We start from the raw sequence: 13,144 nt of genomic DNA, 5'->3' as shown, positions 1-13,144 counted from the left end.
CTCTGCTGTGTCTCTGCCTCTGTGTGTGTGTGTGTGTGTGTGTGTGTGTGTGTGTGTGTCTGATGAATAAATAAAATCTTTAAAAAAATAAAAATAAATGAAGAGTTAAAGCTTAGATCCTTGAGGATCTTCAGCATGCTTCCAGATCTAAAGCCAGCAGCCACCCTTTTCCCAATGCTGACCCAGTTGTTAAATATTTGAATATCACTGTTAATTCCTCTAGACAACATGCCTACACATACAGGCACGTCTCTACGCGCACCTTTTTTTCGTTTAATACAAATGGAAGAATCGAATAAATACCGTTCTGTACTTCGCTTTTCTTTCTTGCTTTTTTTTTTTTTTAACCTACTCGGCCCACCTTTAAAAGTATGGCCAAATATAGATTGTAGGCATTTCTTTCAGAGTTGACATAGTTTCGCTGTAACTAAGATAACTAAGCTGAGAAATGGAGCACAGGAGTAAGAGTGAGACTGTAGAATAACTTGTGGGAACTCTTGGGTAGGCTCAGAAGGACCTGGTCGATGGGGGACGTAGTGGAAGCAGAGTCTGCTAGTCCAAGACAACAGCACCCAGATGGCTTGGGCACAAGTGAGGCCCCAATGCCCCCTCCAGAAGCCATCTGAGCTCTGGCCTCATGCTACTGGCTGACAGGAGGCGCCCCAAGTTCCCTGAACCCAGACTGTTAGTGCTGGAACTAGGCTATTACCCAAAACTGAAGCAGCCTCAGGTGGAAGCAAATGAAATTTCAAGTTGCACTTACCTCACTGAACGCGCTCCAGAGAGTTTCTCCTTCACTCAGGAAGGACATAAAATGAAAGTTCTTCATAAATGAGCTACAATATATTTCTCCTAAGGGCTCCATCTTCACTTCAAATGCTGAAAGGAAGCATAGAGTTATATTCGTGAGGGAGAAAATCCTCATAAACTAAACCTAAACCAGATTTTTTTAAGTATTCCCTACACATCAAAAAGTCAAGACCACTGAGAGTACTCTTTTTACAGCCATATTTATCTCCAAAACCCAAAGAACTCGTTTATGGGGGACTGAATTTTCTAGGTCTGATTTCTGTTTCCACACATCATTTTTTTCATTATTTTAATACTGAGACAGAAATTGAAGAAGAATCTTTAAAATGGAGGATGTCAGCTCTACCAATTTTTGGGAAAAACAGGATACGGAAATGGGGTCAGAAGAAGATTACTTAATGTTTTTATTTTTACTGATATTCCCAGAAACTTTCAATGGGGGAAAAGTCATTAACTGAGAAAGCAATTTCTGCTGAGAGACTGTCACCTAGTGGTGAGTTTTCACCTAATTCATAATATGAGCTGCTTGAGCATTGGGATGCTTTTGACAACAGGTTTATTTCTCTCTGAGATCCCTGAAGAATCTTACAGGGTACTGTCACAAGTAAAACAAGCCGCACTTGTGTGCTTTCCAACAGCCTAATGTTCACGTAGGCAATACCTAATACAGGCTGGACATCCTTCAAAAGGAGGTTTGCCTCTGTAAGTATTTTAATATTGTCAAAGAAGCCCTGCCAAGCAAAATAAATATTACTAACTTCCTCTTCTGTCTTCAAACTATGGCATCCTCATAATTCCCCCTTGCTAGTCATCAAACAAGGCCCAAATTTTCTTTTTTTTTAAAGATTTTATTTATTTGGGGATTTACCCCAAAGATACAGATGCAGTGAAACACTGGGACACCTGCACCCCGATGTTTATAGCAGCAATGTCCACAATAGCCAAACTGTGGAAGGAGCCTTGGTGTCCATCGAAAGATGAATGGATAAAGAAGATGTGGTTTATGTGTACAATGGAATATTACTCAGCCATTAGAAACGACAAATACCCACTATTTGCTTCAACGTGGAGGGACCTGGAGGGTATTATGCTGAGTGAAATAAATCAATCGGAGAAGGACAAACATTATATGGTCTCATTCATTTGGGGAATATAAATAATAGTGAAAGGGAATAAAGGGAAAGGAGAGAAAATGAGTGAAAATATCAGTGAGGGTGAGAAAACATGAGAGACACCTAACTCTGGGAAATGAACAAGGGGCAGTGGAAGGGGAAGTGGGTGGGGGGTTGGGGTGACTGGGTGATGGGCACTGAAGGGGACACTTGGTGGGATGAGCACTGGGTGTTAAGATATATGTTGGCAAATTAAACTCCAACAAAACAAATTTTTTAAGATTTTATTTATTTATTCATGAGAGACACAGAGAGAGGCAGAAACATAGGCAGAGGGAGAAGCAGGCTCAGGGAGCTGGATGCGGAACTCGATCCCGGGACCCCGGGATTGTGACCTGAGCCGAAGGCAGATGCTCAACCACTGAGCCACCCACGTGCCCTAGGCCCAAATTTTCAAAAGGTTTTCCAATTATTATGGAGATGATAAATCAACGTGGGTAGCCCATTGGCATTCCAATCCATAGATACAATTCAGAAAGAGGGTCTCAAAGTCAGCAATAAGGCAACCTCCTCCAGACTTAATCCACATCAGGAATCCCGCCTTCCTCCTCTCAGAGGGGTATTACAGTCCTTTTTTATCTGGCTCCTGTGTCCTCAGTGCTCCCTAGGTCTAATTCTCTGTGTCAACACCATCCCTTTTGGCCACGGGGGTCCTTAATCTTGTATCAACACCAGTGAACAAGGAGGTACCCTCCTCCCATCAGTTCAAAAGTCTATGTTCAGGCAACAGAGCTAGGATACTGCTCTCACCTATCAAGATTCATTCTGCATTGCGTGTCATTTCAACTATTTTTGAGTGCCTACCATGTTGCAGGCACTATATGTGTCCCAAGGAAGAGAAAAAACAGATCACTGTCCTCAAGAAACTTACCACCTCATGGGGAGAACTAAACATACTACTGACTTGTGATAGGAAGGAAAAGCATTGGGTGCCAAGAGGAGGGTCTGTGCAAGTGAACTTCTCCAGAGGGTTACATCTGAGCCATGATCTAAAGAATGAGTCACTGTCAGCCTGAAGCAGAGCAGCCCGGGCACATGCAAAAGCCCGGACCTTGGTAAGGACTTAACTCCACTGGAAAAAGGATACCACAATATTCCAAGAGATCTAAAATCTGCCATCACAATAGTGGATTATTTAATAATCCATAATAACTATGGATTATTATCTATAATAGCTAGAAAACAGAAATAACTCAAGTATCTATCAACCAATGAATAAAATGTGGTATATCCACACAATGGAATATTATCTGGCCATAAAAAGGGATAAAGTACTGATTCCTGCTGCGAACCTTGAAAATATTACACTAAGAAAGAAGCCAGACTCAAAGGACTCCATAATGTATGATTCCATTTAGGTGAAATGTCCAGAACAGGCAAATCTATAAAAACAGAAAGATTCACCGTTGCTTAGAGCCAGGGGGAGGAGAAGAAGGGGAAATGACTGTTACCTATATGCATTGTTGGGGGAACATGAAATTGTTCTAAAATTGATTGCAACAATGGCTGCACAACTCTGTGAAATTACAGTAAAGAATAATAAAATTTGCTAAAAATAGGTGAATTGTATCGTATTGAATAGTATCTTAATAAAGATTGGTATTATTAAGATTTAGATTATTGCTATTACAAATAAAAATCTGTAGTCACAGATCCCAGGCTAAGAATGCCACATATGGAAGTGCATGTCCTGTTTATTTTTCCCTTTATGTTGGAACCCAATATGCGTTCATCAAAGGGCTAGGTCAAGAGACAGTTGACTGCTCTCAAAACTATCCCTTCCTGTGACCCCAAAACGGTTCTCTGAAACCCAGCTTCTGCACAGGACTTTTCTCCCCTCAAGAGATGTCACTCTACTAGTTGGCATTCAGCAGAAATAAAACCCTAAAAGGGAAGGGTCTTTGTCTGGGGGCCAGCAATCTGTCCTCAGGGCCTGCTCCCTGCTCTAAATATCTCTGGACTTTGATGTAAAATAAACTTCGGCTTTTCCATCAGCCCCATCGACATGCCCACACAATCAGAATTTCCAGGAGTAATTCTCCTACCTATGACTTGATTATATGTCTTTACAAGGAATGCAAAGGACTCTTCTTGCTCACCTCTGGACTTTTTCAGGCCCACCAATGGATTGCAACACTTCCAAGATCCAAATTATGTTCTCCTTCCTTCGTGAGTGTTCCCCAGTGTAGCAATATTCTGGCTGTCTACAATCCGTTTCCTCTTTTCTGGTAAGGACAACTGTCATATTGTGATTTATAATTTTTTTTAAAATGTGTATTTGGTCTTCCATTTCCAGCACAGAGCTCCTAAAACTCTTGGCATTTTCTAAGAGATGAGAGCAATAAATGTCTTTTGTTATGTTAATAAGGTGACTTTGGAAAAGCACCTTAGGATGGGGGCTGGTTGCCAGGAGAACCAACCTTGTGATTAGAAGGTTGAAACTTTCAGTTCCACCCCCAACCTTCTCCAAAGTTGAATTAATCACCAATAGCCAGTGATTCAATCATGCCTATGTGATGAAGCCTCCATAAAAACCCAAAAAGGAGGGCTTTCAGAGGGCTTCCAGTTGGTGAATATGGAGATTCTCAGAGAGTGGTGAACTCGTACTCAGAGAAAACATGGAAACTATGAGCCCTTTCCCTATCCCTGCCCCAGGAATCTCCCCGACCTGGCTATTCCCAAATCAGATCCTTATATAAAAGCCAGTGATGGCGACGCCTGGGTGGCGGTTGAGCGCCTGTCTTTGACTCAGGGTGTGATCCTGCGGTCCCAGGATTGAGTCCCACATCCCTGTTTCTCCCTCTGCCTATGTCTCTGCCTCTCTCTCTGTATCTCTCATGAATTAATAAATAAATAAAATATTTTAAATAAATAAATAAAAGCCAGTGATCTAGTAAGTAAAATGTTTCTTTGAGTTCTGTGAGCTGGTGTAGCAAATTAATCAAAGAAGGGGTCATGGGAACCTCTGGTTTAGGGCCAGGGGGTCGGAAGCATAGGTAAGAGCCTGGGTCTGATGTGGCATCTGAAGTAGGGGTGGGGTGGGGAGGGCATACTTGTAGGACTGAACCCTTAATCTGTGGAATCTGATGCTATCTCTGAGTAGATAGTATCGGAATTGACTTAAATTGGAGGACACCCAGCTGGTGTCAGAGAACTGTTCCTTCTTAGCATGGGGAGTACCCTCCGTACACTAGAATTGGTACTCAAACATTTCAGCATCATTACACGAAGGTGAGGGGGAACCCTCCTAGGGAACCACCTTCTCCCCCCTGTCAGTTCAGGAGGCTGCAATAGGGCTACACTGCCGGCTCCCAGGATGGAACATGTATCCCCCAAGCTCTTTTCCTCACATCACTGAGTTTCAAACTTGAATTATAACAAACACAATATGATGTGGAACCTCAACATATTTTTTAAAAAACAAAGGAGAGTTGAAGGGAGTAAATGTCCCTAAATCCCACTCTCTAGGCCTGTAGGTAGATAAGCACCGCATTCTGCACCGTGGAAAAACAAAGAAACAAGACATAGCACCTGCCTTGACCACCTCGTAGTGGAATTAGGGGGCAAGAAATAAAAGCGTGAAAATTAATGATTAGACAATACTGTATAACCACAGAAGAAAGGTCCCAGGGCCCATGCCACTTATCAGACAAGTGTTAGAGGACTTCTGGCCAGTAGTGAGCCTTTTGTTGTTGCCTCTCCCTTCTTCTAAGGCCTACTCCTTGTCTAAGACAGCACAGCTCAGGCGTCACCTCCACCAGAAAGACTTTTCAAAAAGACTCCACTGCCTCAACATACACAAACATACACACATACCCACACACTCACCTCTCTGCCCAGATTAAGGTCTTCCCCTCCCTGTTTCATATCTTTGCACAGGCATACATATTCTTAAAGACCAATGTTTTCCCTACAATTCATTGGAAAAGCTGTGAGTTTCTTAAGGGCAGACAGTGGAGGCTCTGATGCAATGCTTCCCTCATTCCAGTGAAATTCGTCCTTCTCCACCCTCTTGTTTCCATAGCTTCTTCCACAGGTGTCAGCCCTGCATGGCAATCAAGGCTCTCCCTGCCTTCTCTGGGTCCCTCCTCCCAATATATTTCCTGCACACCAAATCCCATTTTAGCATCTGTTTCTTAGCAAACTCCCAACACATTACTAGAAGGCAGTGCTTTGTACTACTGTATTTATTTAAACAGTAGTTTATTCATTTAGCGTACTGGTTTAGTGGTTGACAAAATTCAGCCGAACGTCCTATACCTTTGGGGTACTGAAATATTTAATTTTGCGTGCATTAAGGTGTGACTTTGAAAAAAAAATTACTAACCTTTTCCCAGTAGGATATAATATTCTTATCAACCTTACAAGACAAACAGATACACCTAGGCCTTTTTCTTTCCTTTTTTGCAGGATAACATAAGAGTAGTGGTTCAAAGTATCATCTCGGGACACCCGGGTAGCTCAGCAGTTGAGCGTCTGCCTTTGGTTCAGGGTGTGAGTCTGATGTCTTGGGATCGAGTCCCGCATCGGGCTCCCTGCACGAAGCCTGCTTCTCCCTCTGCCTGTGTCTCTGCCTCTCTCTCTCTCTCACGAATAAATACATAAAATTCATTTAAAAAAGAAAGTATCATCTCTCAGACTACTGGAATCCAAATACCACTCAACTACTCGCAGGCACGCTGGCCTTTGGCAAATCACTTTAAACTCTCTAAATCTCTGAACGGGATGGTGCTTCCCCAACTGTAAAATATGAACTTAAAGACTAGTACGCACCACAAACGATTGTTTTATGAATTGATAAATGAATTAATTTCTGGAGCTGTGTGCAATGAAAGAACTTCTCTACTGGATTTTAAAGCACGTTGCAAACTAGAAGGACCTTTGGGAAATTTATTTTTGCTAAGTGAAATCAAGCATCGGTACTGCCTTTTACGGAAAATTGAGGTTAATTCACCTCAGCAAGAGGGAGCTGAGGCCTTGTTTATGGCTGTGTTTCTGATTTATTAGCAATAAGCACACGATATTAGAAAATAAACTCTGGACACTCCTGCAAGTAGAGGAGTAATTTTTGTCTAGAACGACTCCTCCCTTTCAAAACTCCTTCAACTGTTCTCCAGAATATTCCGGAAAGCTACCGCTTTAGGAGCTAATCCGCTTCTCATCCCCGTCCCGGCTCTGAGCTTGAGAGCAGGCGGGGCTGGGCCCGGCCGCAGGGCGCTCCGCGAGCTCCGGAGCAGCAGCCGTCCAAGGCCCTCAGCCGAGGTCGGCCCGGCCGGCTGCTGCGGGGCCCCGGGGAGGAGCTAAGGCGAAAGGGAGCCCGGGGGCACCGCCCGCGGGAGGACCCGCTGAGCAGCGGACCAAGAGGCAGTTTGCCTCCGGAATCCGGGCGCGCGGCCCCACGCGGCGGGAACCGCGGAGCCCGCTCAGGTGCTCGCAGCCCCGGGCCTCGCCCCGGCCGTCCAAGGAGCGGAGGGAAGGGAAGCCGCGCGCGTGCGCAGGGTCTCGGGGCCGCGCTGAGAGTACAGCCGCGGGCCCTGCAGACCCCGGCCCGGCGTGGGGGCACGTGGTGCGGGGCGGCGGGGGGCGCGGCGGGGCGGGGACAGGGGCACAGCGGGGCGGCAGGGGGGCACAGCGGGGCGGCAGGGGGCGCAGCGGGGCGGCAGCGGGAGCAGGGGCACAGCGGGGCCGCGGGGGCACCTGGTGTGGGGCGGCAGGGGGCGCAGTGGGGCGGGGGCAGGGGCACAGCGGGGCGGCAGGGGGCGCAGCGGGGCAGGGGCGTGGCAGGGCGGCTCGCGGTGTCGGGGAAGAGAGGGGCAGCGGGGCGGAGCCGGGGGCAGAGGGGCGGCAGGGGGCGTAGCGGGGAGGAGGCAGGGGCGCGGCGTGGCGGCGGGGGCAGGGGGCGGCAGGGGGCGGCGGGGGCAGGGGGCGGCAGGGGGCGGCAGGGGGCGGGGCGGGGGCAGGGGCGCGGCAGGGCGGCTCGCGGTGGCGGGGAAGAGGCGCAGCGGGGCGGCGCCAGGGGTAGGGGGGCGGCAGGGGGCGCAGCGGCGGCGGGGAGGGGAGGGGCGCGGCGGGGCGGGGGCAGGGGCGCAGCTGGGCGGCAAGGGGCGCAGCGGGGAGGGGAGTGGAGGGGCGCGGCGGGCGGCTCGCGGTGGCGGGGAAGAGGCGCAGCGGGGCGGCGCCAGGGGCAGGGGGGCGGCAGGGGGCGCAGCGGCGGCGGGGAGGGGAGGGGCGCGGCGGGGAGGGGAGGGGCGCAGCTGGGCGGCGGCGGGGAGGGGAGGGGAGAGGCGCGGCGGGGCGGGGGCAGGGGCGCAGCTGGGCGGCAGGGGGCGCAGCGGGGCGGCGGCGGGGAGGGGAGGGGAGGGGCGCGGCGGGCGGCTCGCGGCGGCGCGGGGAGAGGCGCGGCGGGCAGCGGCGGACGGGCGCGCGGCGGGTGAGCGCGGCGGGACCGCAGAGAGCCAGCCCCCGGGAGGCTGGGGCCGAGGGACGCGGGACGGGACTCGGGGCTGGGAGGGGGCGAGAAGGGCCGGAGGAGGCGAGGGCAGAGCGGCTGGACGCGGGGCTCTCCCGCCCGGAGGCTTCCCGGCCCGGGGGCTTTCTCGAGGGCTCCTTCGCTCTAAGTGCCCCGAGGCAGCGGTGGAGCGAAACCCCTTCTGTCCGTGGGAACTTGCTTGTATTTCTGGGTTTTCTTTCTGTGTTTGTTTCGTTAGTTTCTCCATTTTCTGTTTCCTTTCCATGTAGTTTTCGAGTCATACACCATACCCAGAACCGCATCCTTTTCCCCCAAGAGACTTTTATATTTTTAACTGTGTCGTTTTAAGAAGATTTGACTTAGGCAACTTGAATTCTTTGTACTTAGTGTCTTCTGTGAGTAGAGGTACAAGATTTCGAGAGTAATAGCCCCTTCCCAGCGTTTCAGTGTTAACATACAAAATTCACGTCAAGCCTTAGGCTGGAGAACATTCTATTTGCTTCCGATACACACTATAAAGAATACTAAAGCTTGGCATTACCTAGTTTATTTAAAATTCAAACTTACAAAATAGCAACCATTATCTGTTACCGTTGTTGTGACCTTTTCCCCCTTCTCTTCCTGGAGTTTCAGTGTTCACAGAATCAGCAAATTTTGCTCATTTAGTGTATGGCTCTGTGCAAAAAGATAGATTTTTGAAGCTGTTCCTGCCCCCTGGTGGCTTATCTTGTAGAAGAGCCTAATAACTGATGCAGTTTTTAAGGAAAAGCAAGTGTTTGAGGAATAAGAAATTATCTTGGCAGATCAGGGAATGTTTGCTAGCTTTCCGGTGAGTTTTAAAAGTTGGCTGGCCTCGAGGGCCTCAAGTGGGAGATGTCATTCCTGATGAGAGCGCTTCAGGAGAAAAGAAGCAGGCCAGACAAGGTAGGGAGGAGCAACTGCGATCAGTTGAGCAGGTGCATTCCGGCATGAAGAGATCTATACAGAGACCTAGACTAGAGAGTTTGGTTATTTCTCCTACAGGAGCCACGGGGGAAGTTATTGGCCTTTCTGAGCAGGGCAAAGGCAGGACCAGAAATGTCTGTGCTGCCAGGAGATTAGCCGGGCAGTCTGTGTGGATTGATGGAGGAGAGTGGGGATTAGAACAATCATTCCCAATTCTGACCCCACACCCCCACAGGCTCTATGTTTCTGAAATTTTTTAACCACACTGCATGTACATGCACTTGATTTTATTTCTTTTGATCAAAAGCAGATATAAAACTACCCATCCAAGCTTCTGACAGTCCTAAGAATGTCAATGCCATTGCCCTAAATATGAAATGGATGCAGCTGAAAGCTCAGAATACAGAAGTCTAGTGTGAACAGCCTGGTAGTGTTTGAATCAAGAGACTTTTAGCAATGAACCTGGCTCTTGAGAGTCTTATCACTTGAGCCTTCTTGAGTCCCTTTGGGCCCCTTGTTCCTGAGGTTGTGCTTGTTGGTCTAGATAAGAAGTAACAAAGGGTAAATTCTGAGAGGGGCAGTAAGGGGTGGGGGAGGGAAGGATTGTAGGGAAGGAAGAGAAGAACACTGAAACGACTTAGTCCCTGGATGGACCAGAGTAGTGAGAGTCGGAGAAGCAGTACCAGTAAAGCTGAAATGGCAGGAAAGAAGGCCCTGGTAAAAAACAAACGATCCTTGCTAACATCCTGTAGCCATCTGACAAAACTTCATAGTTGTACTTACTATGTGCCTGGCTCTCTTGTTAAATCACTCTATAAGAATTAATTCATTTAATTTCAACAACCTATGAACTATGACTACTGTTATTTACAGGAGTGAAAACGAAAGCACAGAGAAGGTGAATAACAGTTCCAGGGGCACCCCGCTGGTAAGTGGTGGAGCCAGGATGCAAACCCATGACGTTTGACTCCAGAGCTAGTGCTCCAACCCCTCCACTGTAAGGAACAAAGGAAGAAATCTGAGGGGACAGGTTGGCAGGTTCACTTTGAGGTATCTAGAGTACAGATGCTTGTAGGAGTGCTGGGTGAGGATTTGCAGCAGGCATAGCATCCATCTCAGTTAATGCACAGACATTCCTCTGGGATGGACAGGGCCTGTGTCATGGCCTTGTGTTTTCCTGGTGGACTCCCATTTATCTCTCAAAACCTCTAACAGGATTTTAGTTTCATCTTCAAACTAGGAAAAATCCGAGAAATCCTAGTATCCCATATATCAGATAAGGTGCCCCTTTATTGCCCTTTTGTACAGAGCAAAGCTACTTGAAGGATTTGGGCTTAATTTCAGGAGCAAGTTTGGCTAGGCACATACCTATAAGGGGAAGTATCTTGTTGGTTTTCTACAAAAGCAGTACATTTTGCCATCCTGTGCCCTTTCATGTCTTTTTCCTTGTTTTGTCCTGTTTCAGATTTTAAGGGCTCTCCCAAGCCAGAACTCTTGGGGGATATAGAAAGAGTAGAAGATATGATCTTTGTACTCCATAAATTTATATTCCCGTTTAGAGAGATGAGATGAACAGTTATAAAGAGCAAACAAAATGAAATAGTTTGTAATCACTGCATTATGTAGGTCAAATTTAAGTATAGTAGGCACTGGGATTTTAAATGTGCCAGTGACTTCAGAACTGTGATATACCCCATCTTGTCCATTACATATAGGCATCACTGAGCTTGCTTTAAGCCAACCATCTTTTGTTTAATTGTCACGAAATACTATCTGATTGTATTTTCTTCTGTAGTTGTTAGACTTTGCATTTGTGGCTTTGAATTTTTATGTCTTACAGCTCAAAAAATAATGCACTTCTATAACTGGTAAATGGCAAAGATGATAACTGAACTAGCGGTCAGCCTGTGGAATTGAAGCTATTAGCTATGATATTCTGTTGCCTCTCATTGCCTGTTTTCAACAACCTCTAGACTTTCTTCCACAAGTTTAGACAGGTGTACTGTCTGCCAGATGGTGAGAGATCCCTTTTGCCCCAAATGAGTAGAGTCAGGTTGAGTCTCTCAGCAGATCTCCCTGTGTGTGGAAGTCATCATCCAGCTACAGTTTAAACACCTCACTCAGTTACTCACATATTCATCACTTTTTTTTTATTTTTATTTATTTATTTATGATAGTCGCACAGAGAGAGAGAGAGAGAGAGAGGCAGAAACACAGGCAGAGGGAGAAGCAGGCTCCAAGCACCGGGAGCCTGATGTGGGACTCGATCCCAGGTCTCCAGGATCGCGCCCTGGGCCAAAGGCAGGCGCTAAACCACTGCACCACCCAGGGATCCCCTATTCATCACTTTTTAATTGAACATAAGGTGTCCAGCAGGTAACTCAGCACAGGAAAAGCAAAGACAAATGAAATGTATTCCCTGTCCTTGGGAGCTTGGTCTAGTGGGTTGAGAGGTGCATAAACACTTCTGATGGAATTTACATGGTTTACTAGAGGCAGGAAAACAGGGCAGAACTGGTCAAAATTAGAATATGAAAGGGAAATCTGAAGATAGTGAAGCAGATCACACTGAAGCCCTTAAAACTTGTAAGCGCTGGATTTAGGTGAGATCATTGCTTAAAAGAATGAAGATACAGAAAAAGGGATTTCCTTTTTCTCCTGACTATATTATAATTTAAGTAATAGTTTCTTTATGTATTTGACCTCCCTGAGTTAGATTCATGTTCCTTCTTGAGTCTGCTTTTACTTACCCCTGCTCCTCAAGGTTTTAGACTGCCTGAATCACCTGTATAAAGTGGGAGGCCTTTCTGATAGTTCTCTCCCAGCACACTGCTCCCTTCTCGTCTCCCCGCTTCTCTTGTCTTTAAAAATAGTCTCCTCCTCTGCAGAATTAAGCTCTACATTTTACATTCTGTTCGTTTGCTCTGAGTGTTTGTGTACGTATAAGCATTCTTCATAGTTCTAAACTGGGAATGGACTTTGCCTGGGAGTTTTATCATTAATTGACATTCCTTGAAGAAGGAGAGGAATTGCACTGTATGTTTTGCAGACTTTTTTCAGCAGCTCAATGGCCTCCCCGAAGAAGAAGCTTCAAGGTCTTGTTGCTGCAACCATCACACCAATGACTGAGCATGGGTAACTATCATTTGGGACCTAAGGGGGTCTGTTCTCCCTCCACCAAAATGGACAGAAGTTCTAACAGCAGTCACTTAGATCTCTGTGGTACTGTTGCCAGGTAGCTATTTCTGTCATCCTCTCTGTACTGTCTCTAATCCCAAGTCAGAGAAGAGGTCTCTATATCACAAACTACAGAAAGAAAGAAGGTGAAATAGGATCTTGCCTTTCTCCCAGTGTCGGTAGCTCCACAAAAGAAATTCGTTTTGGATTTGCCCTGACTTTCCCAAATAAGGCCAGTGGAGTTGAATGAGGAGAATCTCATTTTAGCAGAATTTGCTCCAAAGCCCTGGCCCGGGCCCCTCTAGATCCTGTCCCTAGGTAGCTGCATGATTCCACTTCAGGCTATTCACAGATGTGATGAAAATGTCCTACCCTGAGGAAATTGGGAAAGTTAACTGCAGGATGGACCCCTTAGTATATTTACAGTCTCATTTCCACATGGGTTAAATGTTGGGGGCCTGCAGGAGTGAGAGGTAGCAACAGATGATTGCTGAGAACTCATTATCCAAACAAGCACTTAACTCCCAGGCGAATGTTATGGCAGTCCTTTGCTTGTACTGTCAGCTAACGG

At 47.0% G+C, this 13,144-nt stretch overlaps 1 protein-coding gene across 7 annotated transcripts in view; it reads left to right on the top strand.

Moving 5' to 3' along the window:
- The first annotated feature begins 7,247 nt into the window (after positions 1–7,247).
- Positions 7,248–13,144, top strand: part of NPL (N-acetylneuraminate pyruvate lyase) — a 37,489-nt gene continuing 31,592 nt past the window's right edge. For 3 of the 7 annotated variants that reach the window (XR_011996365.1, XM_072733229.1, XM_072733226.1), the window contains exons 1-3: positions 8,341–8,412; positions 10,270–10,324; positions 12,446–12,531. Coding sequence is in view for 6 of the 7 variants with exons in the window: in XM_072733229.1 (XP_072589330.1) it covers positions 12,464–12,531 (68 nt within the window). In the remaining variant the exon portion in view is untranslated. Of the gene's footprint in view, positions 7,410–8,340; positions 8,413–9,257; positions 9,376–10,269; positions 10,325–12,445; positions 12,532–13,144 lie in introns of those variants that run through there. The other 4 variants (XM_072733231.1, XM_072733230.1, XM_072733227.1 and 1 more) reach the window with 4 other exon arrangements.

This window comes from Vulpes vulpes, chromosome 13, assembly GCF_048418805.1.
Source record: "Vulpes vulpes isolate BD-2025 chromosome 13, VulVul3, whole genome shotgun sequence".
Classification (NCBI taxonomy): Eukaryota; Metazoa; Chordata; class Mammalia; order Carnivora; family Canidae; genus Vulpes; species Vulpes vulpes.
Note: the sequence above shows the minus strand (reverse complement) of the source record. Positions and strands in the feature narration are given on the sequence as shown.